At 42.7% G+C, this 27,463-nt stretch overlaps 1 protein-coding gene across 1 annotated transcript in view; it reads right to left on the reverse strand.

Moving 5' to 3' along the window:
* nelfcd (negative elongation factor complex member C/D) overlaps window positions 1-27,463 on the reverse strand; it is a 39,311-nt gene that overhangs the window by 2,540 nt on the left and 9,308 nt on the right. Inside the window, exons 4-13 of the mRNA XM_042088580.1 lie at window positions 27,214-27,323; window positions 24,448-24,555; window positions 19,565-19,717; window positions 17,305-17,435; window positions 16,042-16,207; window positions 10,125-10,259; window positions 9,766-9,905; window positions 8,542-8,656; window positions 940-1,035; window positions 647-787 (exon numbers count right to left, since the gene is read on the reverse strand). Of these exons, the coding sequence (XP_041944514.1) occupies window positions 647-787; window positions 940-1,035; window positions 8,542-8,656; window positions 9,766-9,905; window positions 10,125-10,259; window positions 16,042-16,207; window positions 17,305-17,435; window positions 19,565-19,717; window positions 24,448-24,555; window positions 27,214-27,323 (1,295 nt within the window). The remainder of the gene's footprint in view (window positions 1-646; window positions 788-939; window positions 1,036-8,541; window positions 8,657-9,765; window positions 9,906-10,124; window positions 10,260-16,041; window positions 16,208-17,304; window positions 17,436-19,564; window positions 19,718-24,447; window positions 24,556-27,213; window positions 27,324-27,463) is intronic.

Raw genomic sequence — 27,463 nt, forward strand, 5'->3', positions numbered from 1 at the left:
TATTTCTGATGATTTATTGGCGTGAAGTTTCGCGCACAATGAAACAGGAGTGCAACATTCTCGAAAAACAATAAGCCGAGTGGACGGACATTACATCAGTGACAAACATTACAGCAGGCTTCAACAACGTATCTGTGTCTGTGTTTACGATTAGAAATGTCAAACAAATTTCGCCTACGTAGAACTCGATTGCACAGTTTGCATAGCCTTCCACTTTGTTATTCTCCATAGTTTGATATATCAAAAATCTGAAGTAATTCCACATCAAACTCCTCAAGTTGTTAGGGCCTATCACTCGTCTCTCTCAGGTCGCACAGGTTGATCGCGTTGTCCTCAATTTTTTTGGCAAAACACGAGCAGCACAGCAGCTGATTGAAACAGCTGTTCCGGTGCTTAAAATTGGTGGGAATTTTCTTTTTAGCTTTCGCAATGCTTACTGCACTTCGGAATTCTTTTATATTCTTATATTCTTGTTACATCTATCCTTTTTATTTGTTTAATTTGTTTAAAATTAATAGTGTACATATTTGGTTAAAATCGATTCCCTATTTTAGTTTTCGAAACTTGTGTTGTTTGGTCCAATCGATTGTGCAATCAATTTTCGAACGTAAAGTGACAGCCCTAGTGTGTGTGTGTGTGTGTATACCTCTGTGATGAAGTATCTGATGAGGGAGATGTCCGTGTTGAGTTTCTCCAGACACTTGCGGATGTAGCCGACCACTGGCAGCACGAAACCACGACTCAGCAGGTGGACCATCCTGTCCAGCAAAGTCTTCTTCAACTCCAGCTACACACACACACACACACACACACACACACCGGATCATCAGATTCATATACACCATTATACTTGGGGAGCTGAGCAATTTACCACTCACATGCTTACACACACAATTTACCAGTAAGTGTGTGTGTGTGTGTGTGTGTGTGTGTGCTTACCTGCTCCATCACGTCTAGCTGTGAGTGTTCCGTCTCAAACAGTTTAATGAGCAGCTGGAGGACCTGAGGATGCAGGAGTTGATGACACGTACTGATCTGCAGAGAGAACACACACACACAAAACATTTTCTTAATAATCCAACAGATTACAGCAGTTCAGTTTCCCCAACACACACACACACAATTAATAAACATTTTTTTATTTCTACTATATCAGATATTCTCTAAAGTTGAGCTGCTTTCATTACTGAGAAATCCTTCAATAAGCTTCCTAGGTGTGTGTGTGTGTGTGTGTGTGTGTGTGTGTGTGTATGTGTCAATAAGCTTCCTAGGTGTGCGTGGGATCTGAGCAGCTACGAGGTCCACACACACACACACACACACACACCTGTCCACCTGGCACTACTGGACGAGGTAACAGCACGGCGGAACATGTTCCGGCACCTCCGACGTTGGATCCGGAACCTTTTTTATTGGATCAGTCAACTCTTACGTCAATATAAAAAATAAATCGCCTAAACGATCAGACTTTAGCACTGAATGACTCGAACTTGGACTCGTACATTCAGACCATGCAGACTCGGAAATTGAGACGAGGACTCGACTTTTTTTTTGTTACATTACATTTAGCAGACACTTCTTGACCAAAGTGACTTACATATGTCAGCTATATTACAAGGGATCACATTGTCCCCGGAGCAACTTGGGGTTAAGTGCCTTGCTCAAGGGCACAACGGTGGAAGCCGGGAATTGAACCGACAACTTTCAGGCTACTGCACGCTAGCCCAGCTCCTTAACCACTACACTACCACCGTCCCATGTCATTGTAATGTCATTAGGCTATAATGTAATTGTAATATGTCATTAGAATAATATTATTGCAATGGAATGTTACTGCTTCATGTCATACATCACACATCATGTCATGTTCCTACAATAACGGACGTTAACTTTAATGGCGCCAAATGCCTGGAGACATGAATGCCTCGAAGGTTGTTTGTTTTGCATTTAATAGTGACTCGACTCGGACTTGACTCGGATGAGTAGTGGACTCGACTCGGACTTGACTTGGAATTTTTTTTAATGACTTAGACTTGACTCGGACTTGAACATTGGAGACTCGAACCTGGACTTGGACTCGAGGCATAGTGACTTGACTACAACACTGACACACACACACACCTTCCGTATTTTCTTATGTAAAATAACTACAGAAGTAAAGGTTTTGTCAATGTCAATGTCAAAAAATAATTTTCGAATATGAGGATTAAATACTGGACATAGATTAAATAGCCTATTGCTGTTGTCCTTGGTCTCCCTCACATTTTCATCTGTTCTTACGAGTAGTAAACAAAACCATATGATTTACTTAATGTTATACAAGAACAGAATAGAATTGGACAGAATTGAGTTCAGACTTGAGTTCGGTATTTTGGGTCCGGCCCTCCTCAACAGTCCCAGTTTGTCATGTGGCCCCTTGGGGAAATTAGTTGCCCACCCCTGATATATATTATATAGATTGTATATATTAGGCATTTTCCAAACTATCAGTAGCAGCATTTAAAATGGCCCATAAATATTTTTAAATGAAATCAAGGAAAACCGAATGTTGATCTTTCATTTAAATTTACAGTATTGTCGTTACATGGTTTGTGCACCAGATGGTGCTGCTTCTTGCTGCAAGACACGCTGCTTGATGTGGTTCCACTTCCTACACAACGAACAACAACAAATCAGAGCCCGTCTACGCAGAGCCTGGCCACTCCGTATTAAGTCCCATTGTACCGAATTTTGGTTGCAGTTCCACCAGAGTTCCACTGGGGGCGATCGCCATGAGTGCAGAATGAATGGGAGTCAATGGAGCTAGACGGCTAAATTGGTCTCTTTCACCTGATTGTCGTTGACAAATCTCAGATTTGATTGTAGTTTGTATAACTTCAACATGGGTTATAGGTCAAAAGTTGAATGAACGAGTACTTATGTCCTTTTGTTTTCTTACAGGTTGGGTCGTTGTTGCCCATAATACGCTAGCATTGTGCTAATGAGTGACGTCACTCACGCTTTTTAGAACAATTAAGTGACTTTAAAAAATATACTACTCAACTAAGTGTATTTTCTTTGCCTCCCCTTTCGAATACAATATTCAAATGATTTGAAAAAAAAATTATATCCCGAGAAAAGTGGATTTTGAGGGGTACAGCTCCATAGACCTCCATGCATTCTGCACTCGTGGACGAGTGCCCTCATGCCCTCATGTGGAACCACAGAAGGAACTGCAACCAGTTCAGAAACCGGAAGTTTTCCGAGAGTGGCAGTTCTCCCCTTATTAGACAGTAGGCGTGTTCGACTTGAGGCAGATCTGACTTGGTCTGGCTTTCTACGTAAACGTGATCTTCAGAGGCTAGCCGGGAGGAGCTACAACAGAGGGCAGCTCATCCCGGACAGACAGGGAGACATCGCGGGAGATATCGCGGAATTTTGTTTGCAATAAACACAGCAGAACTTTCATTCTTACACATTAAAATGAGCTTGATGACTGACGAAATAAATTCTTATGATGTAGTTTAAATAAACCACTGTTGTCATACAGTTAACAGGCCTGCATTGTAGCACATACATTCAATATCAAGTGTTTCCACTATATGTGTGTCTATCTATTTGGCCAACAGCAGAAAATAACAGAATATCCAAACGTTTTCAGTAGGCTAGCCTACCATTATTGAAGAAATCACGTATAAGAAGGTATCCCTTCGATTTCTGTTTATTTTCGCATATTCCAACATAAGGAAGCACCATGAGACTCCCGTCAAAATCGTCATGAGGACATTCCTCCCAAATGGCCCTATCACGTCTTTGAACTGACGTCATGAGGGCGTGTTTTAGCTCATGCAGCTCGTGGAAGGCAACTGAAGATCTGTCTGCAGGCTAAGACTCCCGCGATATTTTAAGGTCATATGACCTGGTGTCACCTCCACTTTGTCCCTCCCCGGCTGACAGAAGTCGGACAGAATTTCTAACCAGTAAGCATTGCGTCCATCCCAGTATGCATTGTGTTTAACCCAGCATGCATCACATCAAGTCAGATCTGCACAGATCTGCCTCAAGTCGAACACGCCTATTCTCTGAACAAATTGACCGTTCGCAAAAGCCACGCCCCCTAGTTATTGTTACTACGCCCGTCAAACTCAGAACGGAGCTGTCTAGAAATTCAATGGTACAGTAGCTGTTAAGACTGTAAGCACAAGAGGCTCTTTTAGAGAGCCACGCACCTAAATTAATTTACAATCATTTACAATCCGTTGAAAGACTGCAGTATGACAAGGAGACACTTGTATAAAAACTCATATCTAGCTTTGTTGGGTGACAAACTCAAAAACGGGAGGCGAGTGTGATTCACTGATATTAATATTAGCTGTGCTAGATAGACTTGCATGCATGTTACAAGGACACTGGGCTATGTCATGGTGCTGCCAAAAAACGGAAACATAGCCTACATTGCAGAGCCACTTCAACTTTATTATTATATGGTGAATAAATGTTACACGACTGTGCACAGCCCACTGATCTATAAAGATCAGTGGCACAGCCCATGCTTCTCTGATGTGACGAAGCTAGCACATTATTAGCAGCGGTTAGCTAACTATGCTAACGTTAGTTATCTACAAGTCTTCATCCAAGTGACACCAAGGGCGCGGGAAGGGGGGTGCTGAAGGTGCTGCAGCACCCCCTGCTGGCAGGAGATAGATTTGGCATGGCGCACAGAGCTACTGGACTGCCATTGGCTCATCTGCGTTCAATGGGCGGGGTTTTGCGAACGGTCAATTGCAGCTTGCGTGTCACAGCTTTCTGAAGTGGTTTGTGTGTCCATTGTGAAATGTAATTCTCAATTCTTCTGGAAGCCTAAATAAACCCAACAATGTAGCTTGGTTGGACACGCTTGGTTTTTACTGCAGTAAGCTAACGCTAATCCTAGAGTCATTGGTCACCAGCTTTGTTACGTCCAAGGTAAAATAACATTAGTGTAATGGGTAGAGAAAATGGCCTCTTATATTAGTTTAATTAAACAGTTACCCCCCTCCTATTTTTTTATTTGATTACATTTAAGATAACATCTCCATGTATTTCACTTCATGCCAGTAGATGGCAATATTGCACTGCTTTACCATAGTGGGTTGCCGTGGAGACGGTAGCTCGAGCACTCAGAAATAAATGTCCAGCGCTTGAGAAATCATTTCTGTATCTCCACTTCTTACCCACACCACAGGTATATTTTTAAACCTTTTCAATTTCTGTTAATATGTATCAAAAAAATCATGTCTCACCCCTGTCCCTAAAAAGCCACATCCTAGTGAGCTTAATGACTACAGACCTGTCACACTAACATCACATGTGATGAAGACAATGGAGCCACTTGTCTTAGGTATGTTCAGACCCCAGGTACGCCATGCACTAGACCCGTTACAGTTTGCATACCAGGAGAAAGTGGGCGTGGACAATGCCATCACTTATCTTCTACACAGGACACATTCTCACCTGGACAACGGGGAAAAGTGCTGTGAGAATCATGTTCTTTGATTTCTCAAGTGCTTTTAACACCATCCAACCCCTCAGACTGGGAGACAAGCTCTTGCAGATGGGTGTGGACACTCACCTGGTAACCTGGATCACAGATTACCTGACGGAGCGACCACAGTTCGTCAGACTGAAGAACTGTTTCTCTGACACTGTGATCAGCAGCACCGGAGTGCCACAGGGAACTGTGCTCTCTCCAGTCCTGTTCACCTTGTACACATCTGACTTCCGCTACAACACTGAGTCATGCCACATGCAGAAGTTTTCTGACGGAGGAGGAGTATAGGAGCCTGGTGGAGGACTTTGTGCAATGGTGCAAACTCAATCATCTCCATCTCAACACTTCAAAGACTAAGGAGATGGTGGTGGATTTCCGCACATCTAAGCCCACTCTGCTACCAGTCTCCATTGATGGGGTCAATGTCGAGGTGGTAAGCACCTACAAGTACCTGGGTCTCCACCTGGACAATAAACTGGACTGGTCAGCCAACACTGACGCACTCTACAAGAAAGGGCAGAGCAGGCTGTACTTCCTGAGGAGGCTGCGCTCCTTCAATGTGTGAAGCAAGCTCCTCAGGATGTTCTACCAGTCTGTTGTTGCCAGCGTCCTCTTCTATGCAGTGGTATGTTGGGGAGGAAGCACAAAGAAGGAGGATGCTGGGAGACTAGACAGGCTGGTAAGGAAGGCTGGCTCTGTAGTGGGAGCTGAACTGGAGTGCATCACTTCAATATCTGACAAAAGGACCCTGAACAAACTGATCAACATCTTGGACATGAGTGTCATCCACTCCACAGCACTATTATTAAGCAGAAGAGCCTGATCAGCTGGAGACTTCGCTCACTGCCTTGCACAACAGACAGACCGAGGTAGTCATTCATCCCAAAGGCCATTGAACTGTTCAATGCATCACTTAAGGGAAGAGGAGAAATAGACTTCTCCGCATAGTCTGTCTGCCTCTTCACCACCTCCATGTCTTGAACTGTCTGTCCACTAGCCACTTTACATTTGTCTTCTGCCTCACTGTTTGCGTGCTTTATTAGCACATATGCATAACCCCTCCCTCCATGCCACATACCTTTCTTAATATAGTTATTTATATATAGATATATAGACTTTATTCTTGCACTGTTTGACTTACTCATTTGCACCATCACCATGACACTCATTCACACAGAGCACCTTACCTTACCTTACCTTATGCACAGAGGACCACAGGCTCAGTCCCTGCTTCAGCCATTGCAAGCGCACCTGATTGATTATTCACCCACTATGTGGATACTGTTTTTTAGAATTGATTTTGATTAAGTTTTATTTAGTATAATTTGTATTTTGTATATTTAGTATATTCTTTATATTCTACAGTCCTTATTGCTTAGTTGTTTTTTTATATTATATACTTTTAATTACTTTTTCTGCTGTTATTGAATGTATGTGTGTGTTGTCTGTATGCTACTGTGACCTTGAATTTCCCCTAGGGATCAATAAAGTATATCTATCTATCTATCTATCTATCAAAAGAGTACATCACCAGTATGTTTGTCTGTGTAGTGTAAAAAGTCATGTCATGTGTAGAAATGTGATTTAGAATGTTTATAAGTATTTGCTGTATACTGTAGTTAACGAGCTAGCAGAAGCTAGAAACTAGTTTAAGTTAGCAAGCTACCGTCAGTTCAGCTTCCGTTCTCTCGTCTTTCTGTATGAACTATAAAAGCGGTATAGCGTCGAGTGAACGTCAGTATTTTAATGTTTAAGTGTATGTAACATGTATGTTAAGTTTCTCAGTACTTTTGTTTGGTTTAGTTGTGCTCCATTCTAATCTACTAGTATATATTGTTAGCCAGAGCCTGTCAGGTTCTCAATGTACGTTGCCGCCGGTGTTGTCAGTGGGTGTGTGCGTGCATGTAGACACACGCAAACGGCAGACAGCGTTGTGTTGGTGAAAGGATGACAGTCACATGAACAGCCTCAATCGTATTTTTTATATTATTGTCGTATAGTATTCTAAGCATTTGATTAATGAAAATGTTGTTAATGTATTTGATGAAAGTAACCCAATGTAAACGTTATTTTATGTGTGTTCACTTCGAAAAAGTTAATTGATAACATAGCCAAGTACCCTGTGTATATGTAGCCTATACTGGAATGTATTAAGACATTGTATGGTTTAGGACATTGTATGGTTTACATACAATGTCATTCGATGACTAGTGTTATTTGTTGAATCATATTGGATATATTACTGTCTATTTCATAATATCTAGGTAAAGGGTTTTGTATTGTATTTATATATGTCAATGTTTTCTATATTGGTCTATTTATTGCATTTATTATATTAGTAATGTTTGAAACTATAGTTTATTATATCAGAGGTATTTCAATGTTTATATTATTATAGTATATTTTATAATTGTATATTTTGGAATATGTCCAGTGTCATACTATGTGCTAGGCCTATCTGTAATTGCTCACTTGAATGATTTTTACAAAGAAATAAACGTCCAGCGCTTGAGAAAGACATCATTTCTGTATCTCCACTTGTTTCCAACCCACAGTGCTGTCCCACACACATAAACACTGAGGCCGGTAACATTAGCATTGGTGCTATCCAGCCTGTGGTCTTGTCCCCGCCCAGATTCCCCTAGGTCTGAGGCTGGTACCATTAGCATTGGTTGAATGATGGAGACTAATTTCATTTTTGGTCTATTTGTGAAACATAAATTTACTTGGTATACCCGCGTTTATCACTGTAATTGTCTCTTAAAAATGACTTTACTCATATATCGATATCAGCCTTCAAAATCCCATATCGGTCGGGCTCTAGTGCCAGATGTAAAGGTGTGTGTGTGTGTGTGTGTGTGTGTGTGTGTTACCTCGTCCAGTAGTGCCAGGTGGATAGGTGTGTGTGTGTGTGTGTTACCTCGTCCAGTAGTGCCAGATGTAAAGGTGTGTGTGTGTGTGTGTGTGTCTGTTACCTCGTCCAGTAGTGCCAGATGTAAAGGTGTGTGTGTGTGTGTATGTGTGTGTGTTACCTCGTCCAGTAGTGCCAGGTGGACAGGTGTGTGGTCAGTCTGCAGCTGAAAGTAGCGCGGCTCCGAGACCGTCCAGTCGACCCACTTCAGCACCCCCATAGCAACCACCGGAAACCTGCAACACACACACACACACACACACACACTCAAATTTCGTCTCGCTAGATTTCTCTGCAGCCACTTCTGGCTTGGAATGAACAACTGAGGTGAATTAAAAAAATGACACTTAGTATTCGTCCATTTAGTCGGGTCATCATCTATGAGCTAGCGGGCAGTTTGTACAGGCACTCACTCAATCCAGCTGTCGTCAACTTCAGCCTGTAACACTTTAGCCATTCTATCTAGTGCATCATATTTTTCAATGAATAAATACAACCAGAAATGTTTTCTCACCGAGCAGAGCTCATAGACTCATGTGCTTTACGTCAAGACAGAAGACTGTGACAAGACACTAGTTACCTGTAGATACAGCATAGTCTACATATGATATATACAGCATAGTCTACATATGATAGATACAGCATAGTCTACATATGATAGATACAGCATAGTCTACATATGATATATACAGCATAGTCTACATATGATAGATACAGCATAGTCTACATATGATATATACAGCATAGTCCACATATGATATATACAGCATAGTCTACATATGATAGTCTACATATGATATATACAGCATAGTCTACATATGATAGTCTACATATGATATATACAGCATAGTCTACATATGATATATACAGCATAGACTACATATGATATATACAGCATACTACATATGATATATACAGCATAGTCTACATATGATAGATACAGCATAGTCTACATATGATATATACAGCATAGTCTACATATGATGTATACAGCATAGAGGTGATAGAGGGATAGATAGAGGGTGCGAAGTTCTCTCTCTCACACACACACACACACAGACCGTATGCACTGGTAGAGGGTGCCGAGTTCTCTCACACACGCGCACGCACACACACACACTGACCGTATGCATTGGTAGAGAGTGCGGAGTTCTCTGACACACACACACGCGCACACACGCACACGCACACGCACACACTGACCGTATGCATTGGTAGAGGGTGCTGAGTTCTCTCACACACACACGCGCACACACGCACACACTGACCGTATGCATTGGTAGAGGGTGCTGAGTTCTCTCACACACACACACGCACACGCGCACACACACACACACACACTGACCGTATGCATTGGTAGAGGGTGCTGAGTTCCGCCACAAGCTCGGTGGCACCCTTGTTCTCATTGCAGCACAGATTGTGCACAGTCTCCACCGCCTTAGATGTGGACTTCAGCTCGTCCTTATTGATGTTCACACGCTTGTTCTACACACACACACACACACACACACAGTCAGCTGGAGAGCGACACTGTGATTGTGAGTCTGGGTTTGCTGTTACAGTGTTCTTGTGTGTGTGTGTGTGTGTGTGTGTGTGTGTGTGTGTGTGTGTGTTGTGTCCACCTTGCTGTGTTCTAGAGTGTGATTTTCTGTGTTATGATGTGGGGTGGGGTGTGTGTGTGTGTGTGTGTGTGTGTGTACGTACCTTCCTCCAGGTCTCCACCACGCTGGCTGCGTAGGCCAGGATGTGGATGTACTTGTGTTTGTGGTCCTGGTTGATTTTGGCTCCTGGTTTGAACAGCGACTGCATGAACAGATCCAAAAACGCTGGAACACGAATCTACAGAGGGAGGGAGAGAGGGATAGAGAGAGAGAGAGGGAGGGAAGGAAGGAGGGAGGGAGAGAAAGAGAGAGAGAGAGAGAGAGAGAGAGAGAGAGAGAGAGAGAGCGAGCGCGAGAGAGAGAGAGAGAGAGAGCGAGAGAGAGAGAGAGAGAGAGCGAGAGAGAGAGAGAGAGCGAGAGAGAGCGAGAGAGAGCTTGAGTCCTACTGTTCAAAATGTTACCTACAGTGGTCATTGCTTCGATTTGGCCAGCTTCCCTCGCGGTCTGCGTGCGGGATCACACGGTATCACACGACTTTAATTTTTATTTTTCCAGTGACGCTGCAACAACCCAAACAACCGGCAGATGTCTCTTGTGAGCAGGGTGTCTCGTAAAAAGAAATGGAGCCTGGAAAACCCTACACAGACTTCACTACAGACTTTAGTAGACTGGTTTAGAAATAATTTAATAGCCAGAAATATGCCTGCTGCTCTTACATAACTTGCACCACTATGCCAGCTTCTTTCTTACTTAGGTCAAACAGAACTACCCAAGCCTTTTATTGGCCTGACTTTGCACTAGTATTTTATTGACTGTCTATGCACAATTTCAACCAAATTTTGCTGCTCTTATTTTTTCATTATTATATGTGCCCTCTTATTTACTTATTTACTTACTTTTTTGTTTACTTGAATGTTATGTTTGTCTGTGGACCTAAATTGGCAAAATATGTCTTGTCTTCACCGTGGGATAGTGAGAAACGTAATTTCGATCTCTTTGTATGTCTGGAACATGTGAAGAAATTGACAATAAAGCTGACTTTGACTTTGATATGCCTGACCTGCCCTAATAACGAAATATTTGGTTAACTGCGAGTGAATCCCGTTTGCAGCCGTAGAAGAAAAGCAGGACAAATTAAACATTCCGGTTTTCTCCGAGTGCAACGATGATAGACAGACATCATTTGGACTAGGGCTGGGCGATATATCGGTATTACGACAACGACCGATATATTTTTGAAAACGATATGTAGTTGAGACAATATCGTAATACCGGTATTATGTCAAATAATGGGCCATTTTATCAAAGCCACTTGCTCTTCTGTGTTCAGACCATTCAGCTCTGCTCAACTGCGCCCCTTGCGTGTGCACGTTCTCCCTCGCAGCACTACAAACTTTCAAACATGACGGACACCGAGTCAGGTTTTGTTTACCTTGATCAGAGGTTGGTGCTGGTGCCTATTCCGTCGGCACATCAACGGCTAGACCGAGAATTCTCGTTGTGAAATCAAAATTCCACTGGAGCTCCGGTTTTGTACACGCAGATGTAAGTTACAACACTGTTTAGCAGCTACAGCTCTTCGACTCACGGTAAAATGTCATTTTTGGTACATAGCCTAGCTAATTTAAATACACTGATGAATGCTTGCGTTTAGCGATATACAGTAGCAGATCTAAAGTCCTCAGGGAGACAACCTAAACGCTGATTTTATTAAGAGGATATGCACGCGACTCGCGAGCAGTTAGGGCATCATTTTTTATGATTCCTGAAACCCCATTCAATCGTGCATAGGGATTTTTCTTACGAGCCGGAACATGCAAAAATCAACTCACAAAAGTAAAGCAGATAGAAAGAACTCCCGCAAATCTAACCTACAACACGCAGACAGCTTCATAGGGGAGAGAGAGCGTGCGCGCTGTGCTTTATGATTGTTGCCTTCTGATGGTATCTTGCTAATTCACTGAACTGCATTAGGTGACACAAATGGTATTGCCTTTATCTTATAACTCCTTGTCTGAGCGACTACCAGGCCTATGGTTTTGAAAAGTCAGATGTTCCCTGACAAAGACATTCGAAAATTAAGAATGTTCATTGACTTGAAAAATACGCTAATTTTTGCAAACTCCCTTCATTCAACCCTTGAAGACTTCGCGGTCTGGTGCGCTATGTAGATCGTTTCTCGTACCATTTAATTTATCAGAATGTCGGTCTACTAGACCTACAATAACGTCACCAAATACATTTTTTATTTTTAGTTGATCAACCACAAAGAGTAGCATAGGCCTACTGTGCACAGTGCACTGACGACCGTAGCAGCCCAAGGTAACCAGTTGTTGTAGATGAAGGGCAACCACTTGTTTCAGATAGCCTGGACAACATGTTACCTGGGTGTTGCCTACGTTATTAATTGATGGTGGCCTACAATAGTTAATTGTATCGCGTAACAGCCAGGTATTAGTTGGCTCAAGGAGTAGGGAATCAGGCTGGATGTGTTGCTTTTGCGGGATTGAATCCAGTTTAATGCTAGTTTTCAAAACATATTTTTTACGTCTTTTGTCTGAGTGGCTGTAATGTAGCCGAGCGCTCATGGCATATGAAAAGCGACTTCAAACCGCCTAAAACAACTTGTTTGTGAATGTCTGCTTGTGAACTGCTGCAGCGCATGCACGCGCAAGGAAACCAGTAGGTGGAGAAACCAGAAGGCACGTTAACACCGGCTATTTCGCATAGGCTACTCAATGGTGCTATTTCACACGCATTATAGCGACCCCCACTCACCGGGATTAGGTGGAAGGCGTTAATGTGTTAACGTGTTAACGATTGGTGTATCTTACAGTGGACTAGGGCTGTCAAAATTGCTAAAAAAGACGTTCGAATATCCCCTCTAAAATAAACACATGTATTCGAATATATTGGAATATCTAGGCTATATTATTTGCGCATTATGTCATCTGTTTTTAACTTTTTGGAAACTTTTGAATTAACTGAAAGAAGATAAATATTTTTCGTTAGTTTTGGAAGTTTTTACGTAGCCTACAATGGCTAGTTCCGACAAAGCCGAAATTAGTCTTTTTGAAACAATGAGTGAGCAGGCCGCACGTTTGTATGGTTATATTGCTTGATGGGGGATCCCAAGCAGCTTTCAGCCATAAGGCTACTTTGAGAACATTTCCTAATTCACCCGACACCGATATTCAAAATGTTGAAACTATTTCGGCATAGCCTATAAGCAGTTTAATTAAATGTAATGTTAGTTGTAAACAAACGGGCTACTTGGTGAGGCTTGGCCTCACAGATGCGCTCGTGCCTTAAATGGCAAGAAAAATCTTCACGATATAGGCCTATTAACTGACCGCCCGATTTACATTGGCTGGGGAGCAGGGGGGGCCATCAGACATTTGTTCCCAAGGGTCTATGAATTGTTAATCCGGCCCTGCCCCCAACGAACGCAACTTTCCACCTCTGAGACAGCTCAAAAGAAGTCAAGAGGACTCCTAACTAAGACCTACTTACTGTAGGCTGCGCAAACCACAGGCCTTTTTTTTTGGGCAAGCCGGTATTCGAGGCAGGCCTTCTGTTGAAGAATTTTATATAAATCCTGCGCTAACAGTAATCCTCCTACCCCCCGCTACCACAGCTGTGGATAGTGTGACCATTTACGTCTTCACAAAAATAACAACTTGCCAGATATGCCTTCATATCTTTGGGCTTCATTCAGCATTTTGTTCTTCCACTGGAAATTACTCTTCTACATTTGCTGCCTGCTGCATCCTTTCTGTTTGTATTGTTTAGAAAACGTTTGACGTCTTGAGTTAATGCATTAAACATTGTTTGCTGGTAACCAGCCACAAATAGCCTACAGATTATTGCGTGCGTACATTCTCTATTCTCTCCAAAATGTGCCCGTTCTATAGGCTGGCCAAGTGCGTAATTCTGCGGCATAAAGCAGATGTATTTGGTTATTGTACAGAAAAATAAAAATAACCTGTCAAGCAGTCAATAAGTAGGGCAAATTAATATACGAAACCAAAACATAGTTGTCTAAGCCTCTGCTGTGATGCCAAACCCATGAAGAAAGACGCATTGATATCTGCAATAGAGTTTTTTTTGGCGAAACAAACTCACAGCCGAACGTTGCAATAAATACATAGACCATCTGGACAAAGTCATCAACAGAGTCATAGCACTGATGGGAGAGGCAACTGGCATGTGATCTCCCCATGGGCCAATGGATGTACAAGTTTTCTCCTGTGCCTACGATATTTAATCCAGTGTTTTGTCAAGTTGGAAAATTCGTTTTAACAAATTTTTATGATAGTAGCCTATACAAAAAGTACTTCATACTATCTTAATTGCTTTATACTCAATACTTGACCAATGGCTATTGCATCTGTCTATTGAAAGTGAGAATGTGGCAAGTGATCTACTGTATAAGCTTCATAAAATAAAATAAACAGATTGCTAATGGCCTACAAGCTGATCTGGGGTGCGTTTCCCGTAGCCTACAACTACGGAGGTTAGCTTTTTACTAACACGATGCATCGTTCAACTAACCAACATGTAAGTTACGACTGTTTCCCATAACTGTCGTACTTACATAGTACTTTGTAAGTTTAGACCATGATAGATTCCAAACTTCAGTAGTCTGGACTAAGGTGGTTAATGACGTTTAGTAGCACGTGAACGGGCACCTGCACATACTTCTGTGGCGCATTGCGTTAAGGCCGGCAGATGACAGCCGCCGTTGCGCAGCAGTCCCCTGTCCAAGAGCTCGAATCTGGGTTAAGATTTTGACAACAATATTCACATCGTTGTTTACCTAAGTTTATCTTTTGTGCAGATCATATTATCAAAATCAGAATCAGCCTTCTTGGCTTGGTTTGCGTAAACTAACAAGGACCCCCCCTCCATGAAAATCAAAGGCTACATATTCTCAGCTGACTCGTCAAAAAGTGCGCACCACCTTATTATTATCTGCAGGTGTGTGACTTTTACTTACGTGCACATGGCTGCAAATTGACTTTTAATTTATGTATTTTCTGCCTTGGGCATTTTAAAATATGGATGTATGGTGGTTAGAAGTGTAAATATCAATTAGAAACCTAAATATATTTATAATTATTAATTTGCAAACAAATAACTGGTGTCAGTGACGTCTTTGACATGAAGATCCCCGGAACTATGCTTCTACTAGCATTCTACCACAGGTCGAGAGGTGTAGTTGTAACTACACAACTTTACAATAGTGGTTGCGAACGTTCATTGCTACTATGGTTTTGGGAAACACTAACGTAGTGTAACGATGCATTGGACTATGTAAGTTCCACCACCATAGTTCAAACTATCGTTTTGGAAACAGTTTTGTCGTACTTACATAGTTTCAACCATGTTAGTTGCTAATGTAGTTAGCTTTTGGGAAACGCACCCCTGATGTCTGATCAGTGGAATATGGGGAGGGAAGTGGCAGTGTTTTTTTTGCGCGTCTGCAGAAGTCAGCCAAATATGAATGTAATTCTGCGGCATAAAGCATATGTATTTGTTTATTGTACAGAAAAATAAAAATGACATGTCAAGCAGTCAATTGACTACATTGCAGTCAAGAAGTAGGGCAAATTAATTTACGAAACCAAAGCGTGGGTCATAGTTGTCTAAGCCTCTGCTGTGATGCCTGTTAAAAACGTCGCTAGATAGTATTAAATCGTTAAATCGTTATTTCGTTACCACTGTGTAGTCAAGCCTTAAGCCATACCCAAGTATCCTAAATCGAGGTAATGTTTAATTATGCATGATTTATTTTGTTATTGAATTCGTAGGCTGGGATTCCTCTCGGCAACAATTATGTTTAATGGTAGCTTTTTCAGAAGGGGCGACAGGCAGGCTGGCTGTGTGTGTGCATATGTGTGTGTGTATACAGTATATGTCTGTGTGTGTGCATATATATATATATATATGTATATGTATATGTATATGTGTGTGTGTGTGTGTGTGTGTGTGTGTGTGTGTGTGTGTGTGTGTCTCACCAGCTCCACAGGGGGGGGGTCCATGCTGCTGAACATTTTGAAGAGGACGGTGATGTCAGCAGGGTTGAGGGCTCCTTTAGACAGCATGGCACCCAGAGCCTGGCACGCCCGCGGGTACGCTGCAGCCGTGCTCAACGCCAGCGTGATCTGACTGGCATCATGACCCCTACACACACACGTTACAGAGTTAACACACACACACACACACGTTACAGAGTTAACACACACACACATTACAGAGTTAACACACACGTTACAGAGTTAACACACACACACACACACGTTACAGAGTTAACACACACACACATTACAGAGTTAACACACACACACACATTACAGAGTTAACACACACACACACATTACAGAGTTAGCACACACACACACACATTACAGAGTTAGCAAACACACACACACTCACACACGTTACAGAATTAACAAACACACACACATTACAGAGTTAGCAAACACACACACACACGTTACAGAGTTAACAAATGCACACACACACACATTACAGAGTTGGCAAACACACACACACACACACACACACACATTACAGAGTTAAACAAACACACACACACACGTTACAGAGTTAACACACACACACACACACACACATACATACGTTACAGAGTTAACACACACACACACAAACATTACAGAGTTAGCAAACACACACACATACGTTACAGAGTTAACACACACACACACACACATTACAGAGTTAACAAACACACACACACACAGACACACTACAGAGTTAACAAACACACACATACTACAGAGGTAACACACTCACACCCAGAGCCCACAGAGCCTGACACCCCACCAGGTGTGTGTGTGTGTGTTTCTGCGCCTCATAGCCGATCCTCCCAGTTGGACTACTGTTTGCACCTTCACCATGACACTCACTCCCTTTAGCACCTCACCAGTCCTGGCCCTGTCACTACAAGCGTCTTATGCTTGATCACCCTCAAGCACATTGGACTTTCTTAATTTAACTTATATAGTGTATTTAGTATTTAGTTTTGTTAGTTTTATTATCTTTCTTATCTTCTACTGTCTTATTGTACAGTGGAGTTTAGTTATATGTTTATACTTATACTTATGTTTACCATTTCTGCTGTAAGTGCATGTTGTGTGTTATGTCTGTATGCTACTGAGACCCTTAAATTTCCCCTTGAGGATCAATAAAGTATCTATCTATCTATCTCTATCTATCCCTGTGTGTGTGTGTGTGTGTGTGTGTGTGTGTGTGTGTACCTCTGATGAGCTGATTTCTGCACCTCCTGGCCGATGCGCCTCATAGCCGATCCTCCCTGCTCCTCCTGGGCCAAGATGGACATCATGGACTGAGCAAATAGGTACGTGTGCTCCCCGTGACACACCATCTTCTGCTCACACACACACACACACACACACACACACACACAATCAGATACAGATAAATAAACACACACACACACACACACACACACACACAATCAGATACAGATAAACACACACACACACACACACACAATCAGATACAGATAAATAAACACACACACACAATCAGATACAGATAAACACACACACACACAATCAGATACAGATAAATAAACACACACACACACACACACACAATCAGATACAGATAAACACACACAACCAGATATAAATATAGAAATACACTAGAGCACGACCGATTTATCGGCGGGCCGATATTATCGGCCGATATTAGGCATTTTCCAAACTATCGGTATCGGCCTTTATAATGGCCAATAAATTAATATTTTAAAAATAAAATAAAAACGGACGAAACACCCTTCAACCATGTCATGAGTGTTGGCATTGTATAGTTTGTCCACCAGAGGGCACTCTACACTCTACACTTGTGTATAACGCGCCACACATCCTGCAACCTGCTGATCCAGCCAGAGTCAGGCAGAGAGAACCAGTTATCCGCGAGTGAGATCATGAAGTGTGTTCATGGTGATTTGGTCACGATACTTTGCTTGAATAACAATCAAAAAGAACATCCCCATCAGTTCTCTTAATTAGCTAGTAATTACGTTACGTTGTTACAGTGTAGTTGACTGTCTGTCCTTTTAACTTCTGACAATGTGACTGAAGATGTATTTCTTTAATAGCGTGACAGTTATAGCAGTGAGACGTATCATCTCTCCCCAGCCTGTTATTTTGAAAGCGTATGTTTTACAATTTGCAGTATGACATTATCCATTGTTAAATTATGGCTCATCATAGACTAGCTAACCACAAAGCTAGCTAATGCCATGAATATCAGTGGAAGACCGCTAACGTTAACATTAATGAGCTTGGAAACCACAACGAACTTATTCTGCCTAAATAAAGTAATGATTACTGTATTTATAACTAGTATATCTGTAGTTACAGTCCCTGCATTGTAAAATGTAAGTTAGACGTGCGAGGAGTGAACATTTAGACATAGAGGAAAAAGTATCAAACGTAGCTTGTGCAAAACATAGCTTGTGCATAAAAGTTAGCTTTTCTTTTACACGTGTGAAATCCAATGACACCAAGTGTGCGTTTCAGACTGTCGTTCAGCCGCAGCATTAACAAGTTACATAATGGATTTAGATCACTAAATAGTAGGTTTTAGAAGGCAGGCAGCAACTGATGATTGAAAATGGTTTGATGTAGCTTGATGGAAATAATTTTAAAAGTGCAGGTAAAGGGATAAGCAAGCTGACATTGTAATTATAAGGTAGCTTATAAGGCAATAGGGACTAATTATTACACACGCACACTCAAACATTTAGGAGTGACCTTTATCTTGTTTAATGATAATACAAATGATGATGATAGTAATAATGTCATCATTATTTTTTGTAATTATTAAGTCTTAGTTCAAAGTTATATTCATGAAGCTTACCAAGTCTTTTAATACTGGTAACTTTGGTTTAGTTGTTGTTGTTATTGTGTTTTTGTTCAAAAGACTAAGTTTCATATCTTAAGTTTCTATTTTTATACATTTTATTTATCAGAACTTTAATATATTTCGATGTTCCTCTGTTCCACTGTGACAATATTATTTAAAAATAAACAAGTTTGTTTTTAAAATGCATTATCATATTATTTTAGTCAATACTCATAAATAACTACAAATAACTAATGTTAGGGAAATCTGTTAATGTTTTGTTGCGCGTTTGTGAAAAAAAAAAAAAAAAGATTATATATATATATATATATATATATATATATATATATATATCAGATATATCGGAATATCGGATTTTTAAATCAACAAATATTTGTATCGGTATCGGCATTCAAAATCCTTTATCGGTCGGGCTCTAAAATACACACACACAAACAGCCAGATACAGATATATATATATATATACACACACACATACACACAATCAGAAGCAGTGATGTCAACACCAGGTTGTGTGTGTGTGTGTGTGTGTGTGTGTGTGTATGCGTGCGTGTGAGTGTGTGTGCGTGTGTGTATGCGTGCGTGTGTGCGTGTGAGTGTGTGTGCGTGCGTGCTCCTCACGGCGAACTCGGGCAGGTTCTTCTCCAGGTTGTCCTCTCCTCCGTCCAGCAGGGTGGCCAGGGAGGTGCGGAGCACGCGCGAGAACACCTCCAGCTGCTGGCACGCCGTCGACACACTCGTGATCTCGCCCTGGTAGCCTGCATCCGAGATCAGCTGCGCACACACACACACACACACGCACACCCGGACACACACGCACACCCGGGCGCACACACACACACACACGGACACACACACACACACGCACACCCGGGCGTACACACACACACGGACACACGGACACACACACACACACACACGCGCGCGCGTACGCACGCACATGCACACGGACACACACACACATGCGTACACACACACATGCGTGCGCACACACATGCACACACACATACGGTGACACACGCGCGCACACACACACACACCATATCTATGTTCAGTTCACGTGTAACAGTGTTCAAAACATTTTTTGTTATAAAGATCACATGTATAATTCATAATATAATTCAAAAATCACACAATCATTGAAGTTAAATTTAAACAATTTTTTTGTCTTTCATGACAAAAGTAGCCTAAATTCATTTTTATATCAGTCAGTAGGAGCCAATAGGCCTACTAGGCTAGTTTAACTGTATGGAGCATAAGCAAATTATTGACAAGCTCAGTTGTGATGGCAAGTAAAGGAAAAGTAGGAAACATGATGGATCAAAAACATCCATGCAATCATGGCTCCAAACTGGAAGTATTACAAGGAGAAATGTGGTGAATATGTCAAGCAGAAACTGAAGTTGGTGACAATTAGCCCCCCACAAGTGACTAGTGAAGCGTCCATAGCACCAGCAAGCAAACGACGCAAACCAGGATGTTCAATATACAAAATGTTAAAATTGGCCAACTGTTATATGTCATAATGGTGGCACTTGGAGAGCCAATAGTTTTCTGAGGTGGTACTTATTGTGAAAAGTAAGAACCACTAGCCTTACAACATGGATGAACAATTGATTTTATGGAGCGGCGCCGACCAAATAGAACTGAATCGTGATTTACACGGTGGAAAAGTGCGATGCTATGCTGGTGGGCAAAGTTGTATTGAGAAGAATGGAATCTAATGTAATTCACCCTTTGCTAAGTCCCGCCCTCCTTAGTTACTGTTGCTCTGCCAGGACCTTTTAATGCAATGTCATTTACAAAGACATCGTACCACACTGAAAGGTAATATTTTGTCACTAGCAACCTACATCTGTCCTCTGTCAAATACAGTTGCATTTTCAGCTCTGAACAAAACCGTTCATGAGTTATTTAAGGAGAAGTGGAATGTGCGTTTTGTTCCATTCGTCCCTCCTGATCAGGACAAATGAAACAGCATGGGGGACGAAAGAAACATACCATTTAAGCTATGTACTTCCCACAACTTCAATATTTGACAACATATCATAAATGGTATTTCAAATTGGTGTTATTTTAGATAGATAGCTGACGGGATATACCTCTTGCTGAAAGTCTGTTAGCAACTTCTTGCCGTCATCGTGAAGCCTGTATCTCGCGGTTATGGAAATATCATGCAATATGCCACCTTTGTATAGTTAGAACAATACGTGTTCCCAATTATATAATGTTTCTATAGTTTAACATGTTATTTCACTATGTCTTTACGTGGGTTAGGGCACCACACATCCAAATAAGTGCCCTTCATGACCCACAGGCCGTCAGTCTCCACAGGTTAACATGGCAAACCTACAGGCCGTTAGTCTCCACAGGTTAACATGGCAAAACACGAAAAGTTTGCCAGACCCCCCCGTGCCTCATAATGGGTCGCTAAGCCACGATCGGCCTGTGGCAGTTTTCGGGTGTGGCTTAGCGAAGGGTCAATTGAATGTCGAAAGCAGAGTGCACCTAGCGAACGCTCTAAAGCACCATTCAGCCGACCGGGAGTTCAGAACTGCGTTGGTGTTTATTATCTCCATGACTACAGGAGGACTAGGCAGAAGCCTGCTAGGAAGCAAAGTTCTTAGCATCTTTGCTAAGAAGTGTCTGTGGCAGTTTGAGGACAAGAAACGGTGCATCAAAGGGTCAAAATAGTAGCAGCCAAGGAGGATTGTTGATAACAGAACAAGTGACGGTGTCAAATAAAACATCTTTGGTTCACCTACTACTCGGCCGGCTTGCAAGCCCAAACAAGTGTGTGCGGTGTGCCTGTTGTTCTGTTTCCGGTCTAGCTACATCCGGTGTGTTGTAGTTTTTCTAATGTTACTAGTTGTTGCAACAGCATGTGAAAAAAACTACAAAGTTTGCTAGGCCAAAAAGAATGCTAATCTCACGGAAAAAAAAACTGACGTCGTTAAATTGGGTTTGCGTTAACGCTGTTCATAACGCGTTTAACTGACAGCACTAATCTAGTCTAAATCTAAATAATTTACACTCCCATTGTATCACTGCTGTGTGTGTGTGTGTGTGTTATTAGCCCTGCTGTGTGTGTGTGTGTGTTATTAGCCCTGCTGTGTGTGTGCTATTAGCCCTGCTGTGTGTGTGTGTGTGTTATTAGCCCTGCTGTGTGTGTGTGTGTTATTATCCCAGCTGTGTGTGTGTGTGTTATTAGCCCTGCTGTGTGTGTGTGTGTGCTATTAGCCCTGCTGTGTGTGTGTGTGTGTGTGTTATTAGCCCTGCTGTGTGTGTGTGTGTGTGTGTGTGTGTTATTAGCCCTGTTGTGTGTGTGTGTGTGTGTGTTATTAGCCCTGCTGTGTGTGTGTGTGTGTGTGTGTGTGTGTGTGTGTGTGTTATTAGCCCAGCTGTGTGTGTGTGTGCTATTAGCCCTGCTGTGTGTGTGTGTGTGTGTGTGTGTGTGTGTTATTAGCCCTGCTGTGTGTGTGTGTGTGTGTGTGTGTGTGTTATTAGCCCTGCTGTGTGTGTGTGTGTGTGTGTGTGTGTGTTATTATCCCAGCTGTGTGTGTGTGTGTTATTAGCCCTGCTGTGTTTGTGTGTGTGCTATTAGCCCTGCTGTGTGTGTGTGTGTGTGTGTGTGTGTGTGTGTGTGTTATTAGCCCTGCTGTGTGTGTGTGTGTTATTAGCCCTGCTGTGTGTGTGTGTGTGTGTGTGTGTGTGTGTTATTAGCCCTGCTGTGTGTGTGTGTGTGTTATTAGCCCTGCTGTGTGTGTGTGTGTGTGTGTTATTAGCCCTGCTGTGTGTGTGTGTGTGTGTGTGTGTGTGTGTGTTATTAGCCCTGCTGTGTGTGTGTTATTAGGCAGCTGTATGAAGGTGTGTGTTATTAGCCCTGATGTGTGTGTGTGTGTGTTATTAGCCCTGCTGTGTGTGTGTGTGTGTTATTAGCCCTGCTGTGTGTGTGTGTGTGTGTTATTAGCCCTGCTGTGTGTGTGTGTGTGTGTGTGTGTGTGTTATTAGCCCTGCTGTGTGTGTGTTATTAGCCAGCTGTGTGAAGGTGTGTGTTATTAGCCCTGCTGTGTGTGTGTGTGTATCTGTGTTATTAGCCCTGCTGTGTGTGTGTGTGTGTGTGTTATTAGCCCTGCTGTGTGTGTGTGTGTGTTATTAGCCCTGCTGTGTGTGTGTGTGTGTTATTATCCCAGCTGTGTGTGTGTGTGTTATTAGCCCTGCTGTGTGTGTGTGTGTGCTATTAGCCCTGCTGTGTGTGTGTGTGTGTGTGTGTGTTATTAGCCCTGCTGTGTGTGTGTGTGTGTGTGTGTGTGTGTTATTAGCCCTGCTGTGTGTGTGTGTGTGTGTGTGTGTGTGTTATTAGCCCTGTTGTGTGTGTGTGTGTGTGTGTTATTAGCCCTGCTGTGTGTGTGTGTGTGTGTGTGTGTGTGTGTTATTATCCCAGCTGTGTGTGTGTGTGTTATTAGCCCTGCTGTGTTTGTGTGTGTGCTATTAGCCCTGCTGTGTGTGTGTGTGTGTGTGTGTGTGTGTGTGTGTGTGTGTGTTATTAGCCCTGCTGTGTGTGTGTGTGTTATTAGCCCTGCTGTGTGTGTGTGTGTGTGTGTGTGTGTGTTATTAGCCCTGCTGTGTGTGTGTGTGTTATTAGCCCTGCTGTGTGTGTGTGTGTGTGTGTGTGTGTGTGTGTGTGTGTGTTATTAGCCCTGCTGTGTGTGTGTGTGTGTGTGTGTTATTAGCCCTGCTGTGTGTGTGTGTGTGTGTGTTATTAGCCCTGCTGTGTGTGTGTGTGTGTGTGTGTTATTAGCCCTGCTGTGTGTGTGTTATTAGGCAGCTGTATGAAGGTGTGTGTTATTAGCCCTGATGTGTGTGTGTGTGTGTGTTATTAGCCCTGCTGTGTGTGTGTGTGTGTTATTAGCCCTGCTGTGTGTGTGTGTGTGTGTGTGTGTTATTAGCCCTGCTGTGTGTGTGTTATTAGCCAGCTGTGTGAAGGTGTGTGTTATTAGCCCTGCTGTGTGTGTGTGTGTGTGTGTTATAAGCCCTGCTGTGTGTGTGTGTGTGTGTGTTATTAGCCCTGCTGTGTGTGTGTGTGAAGGTGTGTGTTATTAGCCCTGCTGTGTGTGTGTGTGTGTGTGTTATTAGCCCTGCTGTGTGTGTGTGTGTGTGTGTGTGTGTGTGTGTGTGTGTGTTATTAGCCCAGCTGTGTGTGTGTGTGTGTGTGTGTGTGTGTGTGTGTGTTATTAGCCCAGCTGTGTGTGTGTGTGTGTGTGTGTGTGTGTGTGTGTGTGTTATTAGCCCAGCTGTGTGTGTGTGTGTGTGTGTGTGTGTGTGTGTGTGTGTGTGTGTTATTAGCCCAGCTATGTGTGTGTGTGTTTAGCCCTGCTGTGTGTGTGTGTGTGTGTGTGTGTGTGTGTTATTAGCCCAGCTATGTGTGTGTGTGTTTAGCCCTGCTGTGTGTGTGTGTGTGTGTGTGTGTGTGTGTGTGTGTGTGTGTGTGTGTTATTAGTCACCTTGACCGTGAAGTTCAGCATCAGGCAGTCTGGATGGGCCTCAGCGAGTTTGTAGAACAGATCTCTCCAGGTGGTGTGTGCAATCATCTGTTCCAGCCAAGCAGGGGTCTACAAACACACACACACACACAACCATAATAAACATAATAAACATACACACCCACCAAGCAGGGGTCTACAAACACACACACACAACATAATAAACATACACACCCACCAAGCAGGGGTCTACAAACACACACACACACACACACAACCATAATAAACACCAAGCAGGGGTCTACACACACACAACCATAATAAACATACACACCCACCAAGCAGGGGTCTACAAACACACACACACAACCATAATAAAACATACACACCCACCAAGCAGGGGTCTACAAACACACACACACACACACACACACACAACCATAATAAACATACACACCCACCAAGCAGGGGTCTACAAACACACACACACACACACAACCATAATAAACATACACACCCACCAAGCAGGGGTCTACAAACACACACACACACACACACACACACACACATAATAAACATACACACCCACCAAGCAGGGGTCTACAAACACACACACACAACCAAAATAAACATACACACCCACCAAGCAGGGGTCTACAAACACACACACACACACACACACACACACACACATAATAAACATACACACCCACCAAGCAGGGGTCTACAAACACACACACACACACACACACACACACACATAATAAACATACACACCCACCAAGCAGGGGTCTACAAACACACACACACACACACACACACACACACACACACACACACACATAATAAACATACACACCCACCAAGCAGGGGTCTACAAACACACACACACACACACACAACCATAATAAACATACACACCCACCAAGCAGGGGTCTACAAACTGTTAGATTTTAGTGGTTTTCTGTATGTCATTCTTTTGTTTCTTTGTTTAATACTGCAGAAACTGCGAGGACAGGATGTTTATTGTAAGCAGACAGAATGTTGTCACCTTACAATAGCAAATGGTGTACCTAACTAATTGTTACCCCACAAGACGTCATAATTGAATAAGGCTATATCACTGTCTGTTTCCCCCCCTCCAATTTGACCCCAGACGTGAATGTATATTCTGGTATTACAATTAGCCAGGAGTTTCCCAGATCTTTGCTTCAGTTTCTTACCTTGGCTTCACCTTGCAACACTGTGCTGTGCTGTGCTGTGCTGTGCTGTGCGTACAACAGGGTTACCAGAACTCTGTTGTTACATCCAGAATAAAGAACTATTCTTTCGCAAGCCAGCCTCAAGTTTTACCTGCTCTTAACTACACTGGAATCTACTCGGTCAACTGTGTCTCCATTTGGAATTAAGGAGACAATTTTAATAGCATTCTTCAAAACACACACACACAACCATAATAAACATACACACCCACCAAGCAGGGGTCTACACACACACACACACACACACAACCATAATAAACATACACACCCACCAAGCAGGGGTCTACAAACACACACACACACACAACCATAATAAACATACACACCCACCAAGCAGGGGTCTACAAACACACACACACACACACACACACAACCATAATAAACATACACACCCACCAAGCAGGGGTCTACAAACACACACACACAACCATAATAAACATACACACCCACCAAGCAGGGGTCTACAAACACACACACACACACACAACCAAAATAAACATACACACCCACCAAGCAGGGGTCTACAAACACACACACAACCAAAATAAACATACACACCCACCAAGCAGGGGTCTACAAACACACACACACACACACAACCATAATAAACATACACACCCCCAAGCAGGGGTCTACACACACACAACCATAATAAACATACACACCCACCAAGCAGGGGTCTACAAACACACACACACACACACAACCAAAATAAACATACACACCCACCAAGCAGGGGTCTACAAACACACACACAACCAAAATAAACATACACACCCACCAAGCAGGGGTCTACAAACACACACACACACACACAACCATAATAAACATACACACCCCCCAAGCAGGGGTCTACAAACACACACACACACACACACACACACAACCATAATAAACATACACACCCACCAAGCAGGGGTCTACAAACACACACACACACACAACCATAATAAACATACACACCCCCTAGGGATGTCACCATTAGAGATTTTGGTGGATTTTGGTGGTACGATAATTGTCTGAAGAAAAATCTAAATTTCATGATTATTACGATTATTTTGCGTGAATATTGCTGTGCACCGTTTTTTTTGTTGTTTTGTTTGGGGGTGGGGGGGCTGATATAAAGCATGGGGGGGGGGGGGGGGGGGGTGTCTCGTTCTTGTTCTTCTGCGGAGACCAGCAGCACTTCCTGTTGAGGGCACCTTTGGTGTAACTTTGTTTTGGTTCCGTGCGAGTTGCGCTAATCTGTCTATGGTACCGGATGTGCGTTTTCATGAGTGTCAACGGAAAGGCGGTGTAGGAGAGCCTTCACAGTTTATTAACCGATTAACCGAGCCTTCACGGTTTATTAACCGAGCCTTCACGGTTTATTGACGTTTCACACCGTGGTTAATAGTAAAACCGGTTTACAGTGACACCCCGAACACCTACACCACATTACAATGAATAACACTCTGGCATGTGTGTGTGTGTGTGTGTGTTAAAACTCTGGCATGCGCGTGCGTGTGTGTGCACGTGTCCTTACCTCTCCCTCCACTGTAAAGATGGAGTCGGCTTTCTGGGGGTCAAAGTGTTTAATCAGCAGACTTTTCAGATGGTTCTCAACACGCTCCTGCACTTGTGCTGGTTCCACACCTACACACACACACACACACACACACACACACACACACACACACACACACACACACACTTAAGGTGGATAGCGATAAATATACATTTCAATGCACACCCTCCTGAGTGCTTGCACTGTGTGTGTGTGTGTGTGTGTGTGT

The sequence above is a fragment of the Alosa sapidissima genome, chromosome 4 (genome assembly GCF_018492685.1).
Source record: "Alosa sapidissima isolate fAloSap1 chromosome 4, fAloSap1.pri, whole genome shotgun sequence".
Classification (NCBI taxonomy): Eukaryota; Metazoa; Chordata; class Actinopteri; order Clupeiformes; family Clupeidae; genus Alosa; species Alosa sapidissima.